Source organism: Paroedura picta, chromosome 1, assembly GCF_049243985.1.
Source record: "Paroedura picta isolate Pp20150507F chromosome 1, Ppicta_v3.0, whole genome shotgun sequence".
In the NCBI taxonomy this organism is placed as follows: Eukaryota; Metazoa; Chordata; class Lepidosauria; order Squamata; family Gekkonidae; genus Paroedura; species Paroedura picta.
Window position 1 is genome coordinate 138,174,947 of NC_135369.1, and position 17,255 is coordinate 138,192,201.

A 17,255-nucleotide genomic window follows, 5' to 3' on the forward strand; every position below is an offset into this window, starting at 1 on the left:
ATTTTCCGTCTCCTTCCTGCTTGTTTGGGAGGGGGGGGTCAGGTGAAGCTCCAGCCGACATTAAAGGAGCACAATGTTGGAGAGTACTTTATTTCCTGCCTTTTGACTCCCGAGTTTACAGCCAGAGCAAGTCAGGGGAGGGGCAAGTTTATCTTTCTTTTCATTCAGGAGTGGGGGCAGCAGTTTCATAGAGTAAAAGGAAGGGAAAGTAAATCCAAGAGGCAAATCGCTGCTCATAGAAGTGTGGGCTTTTGGAGCACAGTTACTTTAAAACAGATCCCAAAATGAGGGCAAAAAAATTAGTCTTGTGAAGAAATGGCAACCGGGAACTAGGCAGTCTTTGAACTGACGCCCAGACCAGTCAGTGACAGACTGCTTTACTGCATCAGTGTTTGAGGCACAGGGCAGGAAGTTTATCCAACAAAATGCAAAACATCTATACTTAATACTGGGAGTCTCAGAGTGGTTTCCTCAAATGTAGTGAGTTATATCCACTCCAGGATATTGTGGGAGAAAGATAGTGTCACCGTGGATCGATCATAGATGTTGCTGAGGGAAAATTTAAAGCACTAAATATCAAAATGGTAATCAAATAATGTGTAGATGACTTTCTTTAATTCGGGGTCACCAGGGATAAAAAGCCCAGTGGAGATTCACCCCAGGTCTGTTCAGTGAGTCTTACAGGAAAGTGTTTTTAGGAATGTACTGCTCCACTTTATACATTCAATATTTATTTAGAAAATGTGTATGCTATCCTTTTAGATAAATTGTGTGAGAGCCTTAAAAAATTAAATCTTAAATTATTTAGACTAAGGCATTAGTGTGCGTTTGTTAAAAACATTGTTTGCAGAATAATCTTTTCCACTCTAGTATAGAAACATTTGCAGGGGCGTTCTAGTTCCCAAATGAAAAAATAAATAAATAAAAACAAGATTTTGGCAGTTGCTGAGAAATCAGAGAATCCCATGTGATTTGTGGAAAGTTTTACCTTGGGTTGGTCTTGAAAGCATCTGTAGTTTCTGTGCTAACAAGTGCTCTTTAAGAGTAGCCCTTTCAGTCAGGGAGTCCCCCCCCCCCCAACATAAGCAAACAGACATTTAAAAATTTATTTTACAGTTCATGTGGAAGGTGATGATGGCTTCATAAGAACTTATTCTTAATTTTCCAGTGTCTGCTTTTATCCTAAATTTATTATCAATCATTTTGTTCCAGTCATTTAAAAATAAAATCCTAAGTGATAGTAATGAAATGATGATGTTGTTACCAATAATGTGCTCGGAAGAAAAGAAATCTTGGTCACTTCAGGTCTAGTCCTTACAGCCAAGACAAAATGGCATGAGGAAGGAGCAAGAGATCATTTAGGGTTGCCAGCTCTGGGCTGGGGAATAACCTGGAGATTTTGGGCCTAGGCGGTATTTTGATCAGGAGAAATGTCAGTGGAGTATAATGCTATGGAGTCCATGTTTCAAGGCAATCGGTTTCTCCAGGGGAAATGATATCTGTCATTCACTCCTACCACATATATTCTGTAGACAGACGTTACCAGTGTGTTTTGCTACATGAACATTTAAAAGCAGTTTCTGTAATAGAACAGAAAGTAATGGATCAGTCCTCAGATACCCAGTGAAGTGGCTAACAAACTGCTTGATAATAAATGTACGTAGGAAAATGCTGCTAGACTTGCAGATATTTACAAGAAAACAAATTCTAGTGAATTAAGTGGATTAATTTCTGAGTCAAAATGTTCTTGCACTTTGGTATAGTGGTTAAGAATGGTGGCTTCTGAACTGGCAAATCAGGTTTGATTACCTGCTCCTCCACATGCAGCCAGCTGGGTGACTCTGGGCTAGTCATAGTCCTGTTAAAGTCGTTCACACAGAGCAGCTTCTCTCAGAACTCTCTCTGACTGATTATGCAAATCGGGAAAAGGCCGGGCTGGCACTTGCATAGCATTGGGGCTAATCCTCACTTCTGCATGACGCCACCGTTGGCCCAGCCCCCTTCTGGATCTGGGCCACTTTAGGGCTTCTGATGCTCCGTGGCAAAGGAATGCTGATTTTTTTTTACTTCCCTTTCCTGCTGCAAGTGCCATTGGTCTGAAGGCCTGGCTCCGCCCCTGCCTACGGTGTCCTGGAAGGGATGAAAAATGCCCTAATTGGCTCTGCAGCACTTTGTGGTGCTGTGGGGCCAAATGGGGCATTTTTTTCTTTGCAGGAAGGTGGAAAAGAAACCCTCTGCTGCCCCCCCCCCCCACACACACACAGTGGAACCTTTCCACCTCAGCTGCGACCATGAGGAAATAGTAATCCAGAGCAGACAGGATCCTCTGCAGTAAAAGGTCCCCCATGGGGACACAGGAAGCGGCGGAGTGTGCTGCTCTACTGAAAGAAATCGGTGGTAACCTGAAACAGCCACCACTGTGAATAATCGGTCTCAGCCTCACCTACCTCACAGAATGTCTGTAAGTAAAGGAAGGGAAAGCGATTGTAAGCCGCTTTGAGACTCCTTCAGGTAGTGAAAAGTGGGGTATAAAAACCAACTCTTCTTCTTTGAATGCGTTAAATGCATTAGATCAGGGGTGCTCAACCCCCGGTCAGCAGCCCGGTACCGGACTGCAAAGGCCATGGTACCGGGCCGCCAGCAGCCGCACCTTCCTCCCCCCCCACAGCGAGAGGGGGGGAAGAAGCAGGCACGACCGCCGGCACGCCAGCAACGCAAACGCACACGCGTGGAGCTGCTGTGCATGTGTGTTTGCGTCCCCTGCTGGCGAAAACGCGCATGCGCGGCAGCTCTGCGCATGCGTGTTAGCGCCACCTAGTGGCGAAAACGCACATGCGCGACAACTGCACGTGCGCGTTTGCGGGCGGCGGCCGGGCCGCCGGCTCTCTCCAACCCTCGGAGGCGGTCCCCGACTACTAGAAGGTTGGGGACCGCTGCATTAGATGATGGGGTTGGGATTTTTGCTAAATATCCTAACTAGGTTTGGGATTGTTGTTAAATATGCTTTAAAATCATCATTATAGTTTTGTAAATTTTGTAATCTTGGATGGAGTTCTGGATAATCTATTTGTTATTTTGATATAGATGGAATGCTGTTCGTATTAAATATATTTAAATAAAGAAAAAAGTCGGGCCTCCTTATGTCCTGAAGATCACTTTGGTAATAATGTGAGCACTATGATAAGAGAAATTTCTAATGGAGAAATAGTCATCACTGTCCAAGATTTCATTGATGAATAGTGAATTAAATCTTGGGGAAATAAATGCCATTTATGTTGTTATTGCATCACTTTGAAAATGGCTCAGAATCCAGCATTAAGAAGCCATTGAACTATGCTATAAGGTGGTGGTCCCCAACCACTGGGCCGTGGCCCAGTGCCGGGCTCCGAAGACCCTGGCACCGGGCCGCGGCTCCCTCTCCCCGCCTCCCCCTGCAGTAAGAAACTTCCCAGGCCGCATGGTTGCGGCCCGGCAAGCTTCTTTTTTTTGGGGGGGGGGAGAGGGAAGCAGGGCTGTGCATGTGCATTTGCGCAATGCGTGGCTAAAAATGCACATGCGCAGCAGTGCCACACATATGCGTTTTTGGTCGTGCATGACGCATGCGCACATGCGCGACCAGGCAATCGCCCTCCCCATGCCGCCGGTCCACAGCCTGTAAAAGGTTGTGGACCACTGCTATAAAGAACCAAACAACATGACTGTAATTTTCAGGCAAATGTATATTTATTATTGTTAGAAACATAACCTGAGGTCCAAGACTAAAAAACATGTGGTAGCTTTTGGCCCAAGTATTGCTCCATGTCATCGCCTCATATCAGTAATATCAATCCTGGATATAAGACAAACATATAAACACTATCCCTAATTAATTTTGGACACTGCTTTTAAACTCTGGCATGCAGCAACATTTTTGAGGTGGGAGTGTGGGTGGGTGGGTTTGCTTTTTAGTTGTTTTTAGAGTGTTCTATTTAAAATGCATATATGTTGTTAACCGCCACGAGATGGCTGGTTCAGGAGCGGCAATCTACACGTGCAATAAATATATCAATAAATAAAATATACAGAGGGTTAGAACAGTCTGTTCTTTTTACCTAGGCTTGAGCAGCACTAAGTAAGATGGATTCATTGGGTAAGTGTTTCAACACTAATATTTGGAAAGCTCAATAAATTGAAAACTATTCAGTTGAATACTGAAAGGGATACAAAGATCAGCAGCAATAATAGTTCCGTAGCCCTTCCGTGCTTGGTAGGCTCAGATAACCTATTTTAAAATGAAAAGGTATCAAATTACGAGCTTACAGATGCAGGCTAAAAGTGAAGGCTGATTACTATCAGATAGAGGAAAGCAGGAGACCACAGTCAGGAGAGTGGCCATGTTTGGTCCATACTGTCTTAAGCTAGTGGTGGAAAAATGTTTGCCTCTAAGGAATCGCGATGCATTCCTAGGAAGGAGGACTGAGACTATTAAAAGTGGTTGCGAGAACCTGTGCTGACTGCTGACAAGATTTGGAGTTTGGCCCAGAATATTAAGGCCTTCCTTTGCTACAGAGTCTCATTGGAAATAGTCCAGTCTGCTGAGAACCCTAAAGCGAGTGTCTGAGAATGTGCTGACAACCGAATCCAGAATTTTGTGTGCTACTGAGGACTTTAAGAGGACAATCTTGGAAGTTGGGGGCACTGTCAGAAGGCAAATGGACAGAAGGATCTCACAGACAAATGAAAATGTGGAGAAGGAATAGCAGAAAGTAATTTTTTTTTTGCAGAAAATAACTTTCAAGAGGCATCCCTTTGATCTAGCTCTTCGTAATGACTGGAATGCTGGATCATCAGTATGAACAAGAAATCACTAATAGGAAGCTGGTGATATGGCAAATTAAAACAATGCATATTTATATATTTATTTTTGGATTTATATTGTGCCCTGTCTTTAGCCAATTACATTTGAACCCAAGAGACATGAGTCAGTTCTTGGTTTTTTAAACCTCTTGCATGTTTCAAACTTTAAAGGACAAGCATGTTTAATTTGCTTTAGGTAGGTAGCTGTGTTGGTCTGAAGTGGCAGAATACAGTTATGGCACCTTTAAGACCAGCAGAGTTAAATTCTGGGTATAAGCTTTTGTGTGCATGCACAGATCTTCAGATCCATTGAAACAATATTCACCAGCCATTACATATAAGGAGAAGGTGGGGAGGGTGTTGCCAGATGGGATCAAATACAGACAAGTTGCATAAGAAATTGATCAAGAAATATAGATAAAACTGGATTAAGGCAATTGGTAAGACATGTGAATAGCAGTGGACATTCATGTAATGTTTTATCATTCATGTTTATAGGGCCTATAATAGGCAAAACTTGAAATAAAAAGTTAAGTTTTGGTAATACATTCATCTTAATAGTCACCATGACCCATTATGCATGGCCGCTGTCACGGTGGGTGGGGGTTGGATGGAAGATGTGGTGGAGGAATGTGCGCGGCAAGCCGTGTACGAACGCCATGGTGGCAACTCCCGGAGCAGCCAGTGGTGACAGCTGAAGAGACAGCAATGCGGATCAAACAGGACGGGAGCGCAGCACGGGGCTTCCCAAACCCGGCCCGTAAATCAGGCCATTCCCCCCCGGATCCCTCTCCCCTGTGGGATGCCCCCTGCCTGGCCCAAGGCTCCTGCCTCTGTGTCCTGGACCCCATGGCCGCTGTTCGGTCCCTGTTCCCTGACTGCGGCTGCACGGTACGCTGCTGGCAGTGGCTGCCGAACATGGCATTCTGGCACCCACCTCCGGGGTAGTGCTGCCTGGGCGCCCGCGGCTCTCCCCGATTATGCACACTCTTTCTCCAGCGCTGCATCTAGTTGCGGCCTGGCTGCTTCGCTTTCTTCCGCGTTTCCCTAAGACGGCTTTTTTGGCGGCCTGCATCGAACCTGTGCTCGGCCGCTGCTGGCGGCATTCATTGTCGGGGATTTCCGCCGGCATTGTTCCAGCTCTGAGGCGGACCTTCCCCTCCATGCATAATGGGTCCAATTTAATTTTTGTCCATCTTTATAAGTCTTCTTGAATTTTTTTTCAAGTCATCTTATAATTATTTTCATATAAGTGTCTGAGGTCTTTGTCTATAAAGACACCTAAGTACTGTATCTGGATTAACTTCTCATTGAGTCACTTCTTTCAATTTGTCCAGGATTTGTTTTGAAGCCACTGTGACTAATATTTTATTTTTATTTTTATTTATTTTATAACCAGAATATGATCCAAAATCTTTTAGACAAACAGTTTAGGTAAAGATATCTCTGGTCTGGTAAACTTCAAAACTATGCGTAGCTTCTTAATTTGAATTCTTCAGCATCTTTTCTGAGCCTGAGATCTCTGAATATAGTCTGATTTTTGTTGCAATTGTTTTGAGGACTAGATTAAATAGTAATGGTGAAAGTGGGCAACCTTGTCTGGCAGCTTTATTAATTAGAATTTTCTCTTCAGTAAGCTTTCCATTGACCAGGATTCTGGCCTCTTGTTTGGAATATAGCTGTCAAATTGACCTTAAAAATGCTCTTCCACATTCCATTGTTTATCATGTTGCTTGTAAGAAATTCCAATAAACATTGTCAAAGGCCTTCTCTGCATCAAGAAATGTAACGGCTGCACACTATTGCTTCTTTTGGATTGTCTTGATTTTTTTCATCATCCAGCTTTCACAGCCATAAGTGACTATTGGAAATATGATAGATCTAACTAATCTACATTTAGTAGTCAGGCTTATGTCCATGCTTTTCCTTGTTCAGTTCAAGCTTGTAATTGCTGAGCAATCTAGAACAATCTGACATTTTATTTCCTTACTACAATCAGCAGTCTCATCTATTTGTGATCCAAGAAAAATGAATTCTTGAACACATTCGATCTCGTCACCATCAACTAGTATTGAGATATGTTTGTTTTTGCAGTGGTCATTATTTTTGCCTTTTTAGTGTTTAAGAATCATAGAATCATAAAATAATAGAGTTGTAAGGAACCTCATGGGTCATCTAGTCCACCCCCTGCACTATGCAGGACACTCCACAACCCTATCGCTCATCCAGTGTAACCTGCCACCCCTTTAATCAGCCACTCTGTCAGATGGCTATCCAGCCTCTGTTTAAAAATTTCCAAAGATGGAGAACCCACGACCTCCCAAGGAAGCCTGTTCCACTGAGAAACCGCTCTGTCAGGAACTTCTTCCTGATTTTTTTTTTTAATTAAGTTCATCCCATTGGTTCTGGTCCGTCTCCCTCTCTCTTTTTTTGTCAGTGGCAGTTGTTTTACTCACTTCTGATACGACTTTACAAATAAGGGTCTGTTCCCAACACAGCTCTGGCAGGTGCCCTTGCTGGCCCCGGAGCCTGAGGGGAAGCCACCACAGGTCCCTTCCATAAGGGCAGCACTCAGCCAAGAAGTCCCCAGCCACAGCCACTCTAGGCAGACACCTCCATGGCCACAGTTTCCTCTAGCATCTGGACCATCTTCTCTTCCAGCTGTTTGGCTTGACCTGCATGTGGAGCCTGAATGAGATGGATGACTTCCTGGATGTCTTGAGCTTTCTGCAATTCTTTGCCCTTCTTTAGTCTGTTCATGATGAATTTGGGTTGCCGCTTCTGCTTGATCTCTTCCACACTCTTCATTGCAGCCACTGACTTCTGCTAGAGCACCCGCTGGTGTTTCACAGGCTCATTCCTGCGCTTCTCAAACTCGAGCGAGTTGTCCACTGTCAGCTCTTTGCTGGCAGCCTTGCAGAAGGTCTTCGTCCAAATTTTTTGCTTACTTCATTGACCTTTGTAATCAGCTGTTCTAGGCATTCCTTATTGTCTGATAGGAGGGTAGTGTCATCAGCATACAGAAGATTATTTATATTCCTTCCTCCAATCTTTAGTCCAATGCTTGATTTGAGTTCAGTCTCTCTCATAATAATCTCAGCATACAAGTTAAACAAGAAGGGAGAAAGAATACAACCTGGGTGCACTCCTTTATCTATTTTGAAATAGTCAATGTCACCAAATGGTGTATGTACAGCGGCTTCTTGGTTTGCATAGAGCGACTGCGCCAGTTTGATTAAATGCACTGGCACCCCTACATTTTGCAGGACTTCCCACAAGTTGTTGAGATCTACACAATCAAAAGCCTTTTTGTAGTCAATAAAGTAGATGTTGACATCCTTCTGATATTCCCGTGACTTTTCCAAAATCCAGTGCAAATTTGCTGTGTGGTCACAGGTTCCACGCCCCTGTCAAAACTCAGCTTGAACATCTGGTAATTCCCTTTCAATGGTTGTTGCTATGCGCTGTTGTATAATTTTAAGCAGGATTTTACTAGCGTGAGAAATGAGGACACAATAATTGGAACAGGTTTTTGAGTCACCCTTTTCTGGTAATGGGATCACTCATCCCTGAGTGTTATAGTAACTTGTAATCCAGCAATCTCTCATTCTATTCTGTTTCAGAAAATCTTCAAAGCATCTGCTTTGAGGTATCACATTGATTGTTCTGGAAAGTTAAAGTGAGCCTGAGATGGTGTAGTTGATGTTGTTGGGTCCAGTGAGTGTGTTGTCTTGGATATATGTGATAGCAAAGTTGGCATATGGGTTTATTGCAAGCTCTGATACAAGTATCCATGTTCTAATTAGGTGTGGTATTATTATGGGTAAATAGTTGTTTAAGATTGGGGGCTGTCTGTGGGCAAGAAAAGGTTTGACCCCCCAAGTACTTGTGAAAGGGAACTGTCATTATCCAGTAGAGGTTGTAAGTCACTGATGATGCATTGAACTGTTTTGAGTTGAGAGCTGTATATTAGCAATCCCCAACCTGTGGACCGCTGACCACATAAAAAGGTTGGGGACCACTGCTGTATATGACTAATACTGACGTTCTGTGATTGTCTCTTTTGGGTTGGTCTTGCAACGAGTTTTCTCTGGGTACTATTCTGGCTTTGTTAAGCTGTTTCTTGACCATCTAGTGAATATTTTAGTTCCAAAAAGGTTTTGTAGATCCCTCAGATGAGAATGAGCAGGCAGTGTGATGCAGCGGTAAAAAAGGCAAATGCCATTTTAGGCTGTATCAACAGGGACATCACATCAAAATCACAAGATGTCATAGTCCCATTGTGTACGGCACTGGTCAGACCACACCTGGAGTACTATGTGCAGTTCTGGAGGCCTCACTTCAAGAAGGGCGTAGATAAAATTGAAAGGGTACAGAAGAGAGTGACGAGGATGATCTGGGGCCAAGGGACCAAGCCCTATGAAGATAGGTTGAGGGACTTGGGAATGTTCAGCCTGGAGAAAAGGAGGTTGAGAGGGGACATGATAGCCCTCTTAAAGTATTTGAAAGGTTGTCATTTGGAGTAGGGCAGGATGCTGTTTCCGTTGGCTGCAGAGGAAAGGATGTGCAGTAATGTGTTTAAAATACAAGTACAATGATATAGGCTAGATATCAGGGAAAAAAATTTCACAGTCAGAGTAGTTCAGCAGTGGAATAGGCTGCCTAAGGAGGTGGTGAGCTCCCTCTCACTGGCGGTCTTCAAGCAAAGGTAGGATACACACTTTTCTTGGATGCTTTAGGATGCTTTGGGCTGATCCTGCATTAAGCAGGAGGTTGGACTAAGATGGACTGTATGGCCCCTTCCAACTCTATGATTCTGTGATTCTGTGAATCTCTGCCCATAGGGTTGGAACTAGAGGTGGGCATGAACCTGGAAAATGGAAGTTTGCAGAGTTTGTTGGGGGGTCACATGTCGGGGGCATCATGAACCTCAAACCCCAAACTTGCACATACACCCCCCTCCGTGTTCACAAACCTTTAGGTTCGTTCGAGTTTGTTAACTGTTTAGCTGTTTCCTGGGGTACTATAGATGTGAAATTCACTGTGGAGCTCCCTGACTGTATCGCCTCATTGTGGACATGGTTTATGGGTGTTGTCCAGTGTCAGCCCTTCTCCCTTTTGGCCCTGGGAAGTGGTAATACACCCACCTACCTTCCCATGTCATAGGTTTAGAGAGGAACATGGTTTCTTATGGACTTAATGAATGATGACTGAAATGGGCATTGGGAGCCCCCACAGGGGCCAAGTGGTACCCGCACATGAGGGTCCACAAGCTTGAAGGCGGCTGGATGAGGTGTAGCTCCTAACATGCTACCTGGGTCCTGTGTCAGGTGCTCTGATTCTCCACCTATCTACCTGCCTATCTACCTCCCTAAAAATAAATGTGTATGCCAAGATACTGATTTGGCTATCCAGCCACAGCCACCCCAGATACCAGGTCAAGATGCTGGGTTTGAAGCCACAGCCCCCCACCACCCATGCACCCAAGTGAAGGTGAATCTTGAGGCAAAAGTGCAGCCCAGATTCAGAATGTTTGGAAATAGAAACCAGGATTTATTGGTGATTTTTCACCCCACTCTCAGGAAGAAAGTTACAAATCGACTTGAGATTATTCTATCTGCTGAAATGCTGAAAGCCTATATGCTGATTTGGCAATTCAATGAAAGCCATCACCAAACACAGAGAACAGATGCAGAGGTCCTCCCCTCCTACTGACACATACCTCAAGTGAAGGGAAAAGTCAAAATAAAATGTGTTCCAAAAACACTTTGTTGAAAAGTAAAGTAGAAATCAGGATTTATTTGTGATCCTTCACCACACTTCCAAAAAGAAAATTAGGAGAGTTAACCCAGAACATGTTTCCAGGAAATGTCCTCTCCCCCCTGCTCCCAGAAAGAACAATACGTGTCTCTTCAAAGACAAAAAATAAAAGATGTCTGCCCTCTCTCAGCAAAGCCCCAATTGTCAGGCAATCAGCCTCTTGCGGGGTGGTGGTGAATGCCAGCTGGAAATGAGTAGCCAAAGACCCACAGGTAAACCTTCTACCTGAACCACTCTATCCTGCAAAATTCTCTCCTTCCAAATAGCGACATGTGTCTCCCTTGAGAGCAAAGGAACGCAGTGAGCTCTCAGGTGGCCCTAGGCAGCATATATAGGATGGTAGCTGGAGATATGTAGAAATGTTTGTCAATCATGTGGGCTGCAGCAGAGGGGTTGTCAAAAGGTTCCTGTGGAAAATTAAAAGAAATATTGAAACCCAAGGGAGCAGTACTTACAAGGTTAATTGGAGTAGCCACTGAAACAAAAAAGCAACCCTCATGTGTGAGCATTGAGGGAAGAAAATCTGTCCCCTAAAAAGCCCGCAAATATGCACAGAGAGGTAAGAACCATATGTGGTCATGCACAGTTGGCAGGGGCATGGCCATACAAGCCCTGGTTCTCATGACCCATGAACTACTGCATTTTGTAGGTTTATGGAGACCCATGGGATGGCCTGTGCCCATCTCCAGTCGAACAGCATAGAGCATAGAGCCACAGAGAATTGTTTGTATGATTAGGATGGTAGCTGGAGTTATGTAGAAATGTTTGTCAATCATGTGGGCTGCAGCAGAGGGGTTGTCAAAAAGTTCCTGTGGAAAATTAAAAGAAATATGGATAGAATTCTAAGGTAACATTTCAAAACGCCTGGACTTTATCTGTTTGAATGCCAATTAAAGATATACTTTGATGAATTAAAAATAATAGTTGTATACAGTCATGTTTTTCCAGTTAAATTATTAAATGCCTGTGTATATTTTGTGCTAATTTCTGGTGTATCCAGAACATTTAATTTTTTTAAATATTACAGAGACCATACCCACCACTAAATCTGTGCTATGAAATAGCAAAACAAAACAAACATTTTAAAACAGAGACCCTTCCCCAATTATATTTTGCTAGATTGAGTTCCCCTCAGCTGGAATATCATTGCAGGTTTTGGCAGACTCATGTTTGAATCTCCCTTTTGCTGTGTGACCACTGATCTCTCTCAGCATAAAATCTACCTCACAAGGTAGTTCTTGTGACGAATAAATGGTGAAGGAGGGAATTATATTGTAAGCTTATTTTGGTCCCTGTTAATGGTGAAAAGAAGGGTATAAATATCTATATAAAAATTGTGCAATATCTATTTTTGTAAAATTGCAAATCCCCCCCAAGCTCAATCCAAATTTTATAAACTGTTGCTTTCCCAGTGATCTCATTAATGCTGTTCATAAAAGTGCTCCTATTTCCTCTTTCATGTTTTCAGCTCTTTATGCTATATTTGTTTTATCTGTATTGAAAAGTAGTGTATCAATATAGCAACTTATATTTTAAAAGACTAAGGTCATAATGTTATGTTCTTACAGGGGACTTTTCATTACTCCCCATGACCAAGGACATGTTGCAACATTGCTTAGATCATGGCCTGCATCTGTCGTCAAGGTACGTGGTTCTTTACCTACAATACCTGTTTGTTGTCATGCCTCACTGACTTAACTAGAGCAAAACACAGAGAGGCTATTTAAAATTCAGGTTTGCTTTTGGGCATAGTGATGCAAATTAGTTGAGCTACAATATCATCTTAGCCAAATATATTGTAGTATTATTGAGAGGACACATACAAAAAACTCCTAACAGCTGAAAAAATGGCACATCAGAGGTACAACTACAACATGGAAAAACAGGCTGTTCTGAATAAATGTACTAACAGAAAAAAGAGAGAACCTGTCCCAGGCTATCAAAATCTGTATACAGTATAATATTTATACAATGCTCCTTAATAAGATTCCTTCCTTTCCCCCCACTCCCCTCCAAGTCCACCTACCTCCCTGGCTGCCTTCCTTCCTTCTCCCTTGCTTCCTCTATTTCTCAATCTCTCCCCCCCCAACTTTCCCTCCCAATTCGCCCCCCCTCGCCACTCCCCCCCATGGACACTTGAAATGCCCCCTCCTTTTCCCCCATTCCCCTCCAAGTCCACCTACCTCCATGGCTGCCTTCCTTCTTTCTCCCTTGCTTCCTGTATTTCTTGATCTCTTCCCCCCAACTCCCCCTCCCAATTCGCCCTCCCCTCGCCACTCCCCCCTTCACACACACCCCTGTCCCCTCCAATTCCACCTACCTACCTACCTACCTACCTCCCTGCCTGCCTTCCTTCCTTCTTCCTTCTTTCCTTCCTGACTTCCCCTACTTCTCCATCTACTTCCTGCTTATCTCTCTCCCTCTCACTTGCTCTCTTTCCCCCTTCCTCTCTAACACACTTCCTGCCTTCCTTCTATTTATCCCTTCAACCACGCCTTTCCCTCCTTTCTCACTCCCATCCCTCCTTCCCTCTTCAACCTTCCTTTCCTCCCTTATTCTTCCTTAAGCTCTAGCGCCCACTGTATTTCAGCTACAGCGGGCTTGATTTCTAGTAAAAATATAAAAGCAGCTCTATATCACAAACATCAAAACTAGTCTAAAATCACCTCAGGCCACCCACCCACTGGTATTTCCCCTCTGCACAGATTCAGACTGTCCCAAAAGCTCTCCAGAACATTTGTTTGGAGCTTCTCTGGAAAGCCAAGAGGGGGGGAATGCCAGTGACCTCTTCTGGGAGGCAGCCTCAGAGGCATGGGACGGCTGCTGAAGAGGTTTGATTCTAGACTTGTGCTGAATGTATGGGTTGGAGGTACTCACAGTAGACTGCTGGGAAGAACAAAGCTGTTGATAGGAAAATGCAGGAAGATACATTTTCCCCCCCAGCTATTTAGGCCTCAAGTTATGAAGGACTATAAAAGTGAACACCAGCACTTTGACCCAGAAACTAATTGGCAGCCAGCAAAGATAACCCTAAGTGGATTAACATGGTTCCCCCCCTAGCTAGCCACAGATAACAAACAGGCCACAGATTTTGCACTACTTGCAGTTTCTGGAATGTTTTAAAGGGCAGCCTGTCAAACGTACAGAAAACTCACAACAGGCTTCTTAATTAAAGAAAGCTTTATTGGAAAAGTACTATACGCTAAGGACTGAAAAGTAAAATCTGACCAGAGTTCAGATTTGCCTCTGCTTATCAATACAATTCTCCCGCCCAAAACTTGACAGTTCCCAAGGGAGGGGAGACAAGAGAAAAGACATATGTGTAAGAAAAACAGGAATACATTCTCACAACCTTGAGGAGGTGACAACATTCCCGAGAGCCCACAACATGTGATAAGGTTAACATAACAAACTATTCACTTTTATAGCTAGCAAGGATACAGGGCCTGGAGCAAGCAGGCACCAAGCAATATAAAACAATATAACTGACATGGAGGAACTCAAGCTAATGTCTCCTGACCAGGTGCAGAGTTTTTACAAACCCAAAATGTCCAGCGGTTTTTGCATCGTGGCAAAGTTTCAAAACGTCTCCGCGCGCCGCCGCCGGGACATAGAGACGCTCCCCCTTGAAAAACAGGCCCCCCTTCTCAGTAAGGTCTGGGCGGAGGGAACCAAATTCAGAGTCCTGTGACACCTCCTTCTGGACCCACCCTCCCGGGATTGAATTTCCCTGCTTGGTCTGGCTACGCGTCACTGCGGCCATTCCCAGCCGGGCGGGGGTAAAAACTGTGTCCACCAATGGGTCGTGCTTGCTATTATACTGGGGCAAGCGAGAAAGAGCGTCTGCCAAAAAGTTCATTTTGCCCGGCAGATGCTTGAGAGAGAAGTTGAAGCGAGAGAAAAACTCCGCCCACCGCATTTGTTTCGCCGAGAGCGAGCGGGGCTGCTTGAGCGCCTGAAGATTTTTATGGTCTGTCCAAACTACAAAGGGGATGGCGGACCCTTCTAACCAATGTCTCCAGGTGGCTAAGGCCAATTTTACTGCAGCCGCCTCTTTTTCCCAAATCGCCCAGTTTCTTTCAGCCCCGGAAAATTTCTTAGACAAATAGGCCAACGGGTGCAATTTCCCATCCTCCCCCTCTTGTAGGATCACAGCCCCCATTGCCACATCCGAAGAATCTACTTGCACGGTGAATTGCTTAGCGGGGTCGGCATGGGCCAGCACCGGCTCAGAGGTAAACAACAGCTTCAGATTCTCAAAAGCTTCCTGACACTGGGGAGTCCACTGGAGTGGGGCGCCGGGGCGGCCCGCCGTCTTTCCCCCCTTTTTTGTTTTTAACAAGTCAGTGAGAGGCAGCGCCACTTTGGCGAAACTGGGAATGAACGTTCTGTAAAAGTTTGCAAATCCTAAGAAACTTTGCAGCTGCCTCCGCGTGCGGGGAGGTTCCCAGGACAGCAAATCCCGCACCTTGCCTGGGTCCATCTCAATCCCTGCTTGGGAGACCCGGAAACCCAGAAATTCCACCGCATCCCGGTGAAACTCGCACTTTGAAAGTTTAGCAAACAACTGATGCTTCCGCAGGCGGCGGAGCACCTCGCGGACCAATTCAGTGTGCTTGCCCACATCCTCAGAATACACCAAAATATCATCAATGTACACCAACACCCCCTGATACAATAAATCATGCATAATTTCGTTTATCATGTTCATGAACACGCCCGGAGCGCCGGCGAGGCCGAACGGCATGATGGTGTACTCAAATTGGCCCAAGGGGGTGTTAAAAGCAGTCAAATATTCATGCCCCTTTTTTATCCGGACCCGGTAGTAGGCTTCCCTCAAGTCTAATTTCGTAAAAATCCGTGCCTTCCCCAAGTGACCAAGCAAGTCTTTTATCAAAGGCAACGGGTAGGCATTGCAAGTAGAAACAGCATTCAGCCCTCGGTAGTCCGTGCAGAGGCGCAAAGACCCGTCTTTCTTTTTCACGAAAAGGACCGGGGCCACCAGGGGCAAAGTGGCGGGTCTGATGAACCCCCGGGCTACTTTTTTGTCCAAAAACTCCCTGAGTTCAGCCATTTCCCTCGGGCTCATTGAGTAAAGTTTGGCTTTAGGGAGGGACTCCCCTTTCTTTAACTCGATGGCACAGTCAGTTTTACGGTGGGGGGGAAGTTGGTTACACTCAGCTTCAGCAAACGCATCTGCAAAGTCTCGATACTCTGGTGGGAGAGCCGCTTCCCCTGCGGACCCCACCGCGGCCACGACCCGGTCGTTTAGGGAGGGTTGGGGCCGAACGTGCTGCTTACAACCAGGAGAGGAAAACTCCACTGTTCCTTTCTTCCATTTCACCGTGGGATCATGCTCCCTCAACCAATCCAGCCCCAGGACACACGGGAATGCTGAGTGGGGTGCTACAAGGGGTTGAATCTGCTCTCTACGTCCAAGTCCATTGGGCGCGTCTTTACGGTAACTTCCCCTCCGGGAGCGCATTTCCCATCCAGCTGGGTGATAGGTAGGGGCTCACCCAAAGGCACTCTGCCCACCCCCAAAGTCTCGGCTAGTGCCGGGCTTACTAGAGTCTGGGTACACCCTGAGTCCACAATGCAGCGAACCCCCACTGTCTTCCTGGATTTGGGGTTGGAGAGGGTTGCGGGCAAGAGTATCAGGGGGGAATCACTCACCGCACGTTTGCCCCTGTCGGAGGCCTGCTGGCGGGGCGCCTTTACAGCAGACCGTCTTCGTTTCCCGACTGCTCCTCCGCTTGATCTTCGCCATCCAGGCCACTGCCCTCCTCCGATTCCTCCACAACCGCTGCGGCGCCGGCGGGGACCAGCAGAGACTTGGCACTTTTCTTCGGGACCGTTTTCTTGGCAGGTGAAGCTTTCGGAGGGGTACTGCTCGTTGCTTTTGCACCGGTCACTGTCTTCGAGGGGCAGTGCGCGAGGAAGTGGCCAGCCTGACCACAACCCAAGCACAACCCCTTCTCCATGCGCCGAGTGCGCTCGGTCGGCTCCAGCTTCGCCTTTGGCTTGGCCTTCACGGGCGTAGAGGTTTTAGCCCCTGCCTTCCCCGCAATTCCTTGATACTCCGCAGCCCTTTCCAGGCGACTCTCCATTTCCCCAGCCAACTGGACCCATCCGGCCACGGTGAGGGGGTCTTCCAGAAGGAGGCACTTGCTGGACAAGTCCCCAGAGAGGCCCCCCACGAACGCGTGCACGCGTTGGGGCTCGGTCCAGTCCGGCACCGCTGAGGAAAGCGCCTTGAATTCCCTGGCATATTCGGCCACCGTCAGTTTCCCTTGCTTCAGAGCCTTGAGTTTCTTCTCCGCCGTCTCCTTTTCGAACGGCTCCACGTACATCTGGCGCATGGTTCTCAAGAAATGGTTGTAATTGCGGATGGCTCTTGGGTTGTAACGGTACAAATCCATGAACCATTTTGCTGCCTTCCCTTCCAGGGACTCCCCCACGAAGCGCACACGCTCGGCATCATCATGGAAGGTGAACCCCATGTCCATCATGTAGGCTTGGAGATGCACCAGGAAGGAAGGAAAGGTTGAGGGGTCCCCCGAAAATGTAGCTTTGAATTTGTAGGTGCTTCGCATTTC

At 45.8% G+C, this 17,255-nt stretch overlaps 1 protein-coding gene across 1 annotated transcript in view; it reads left to right on the forward strand.

The window, feature by feature from the left end:
- Window positions 1-17,255, forward strand: part of ME1 (malic enzyme 1) — a 158,978-nt gene that overhangs the window by 49,864 nt on the left and 91,859 nt on the right. The window contains exon 4 of the mRNA XM_077305719.1: window positions 12,225-12,300. Within this exon, the coding sequence (XP_077161834.1) occupies window positions 12,225-12,300 (76 nt within the window). The remainder of the gene's footprint in view (window positions 1-12,224; window positions 12,301-17,255) is intronic.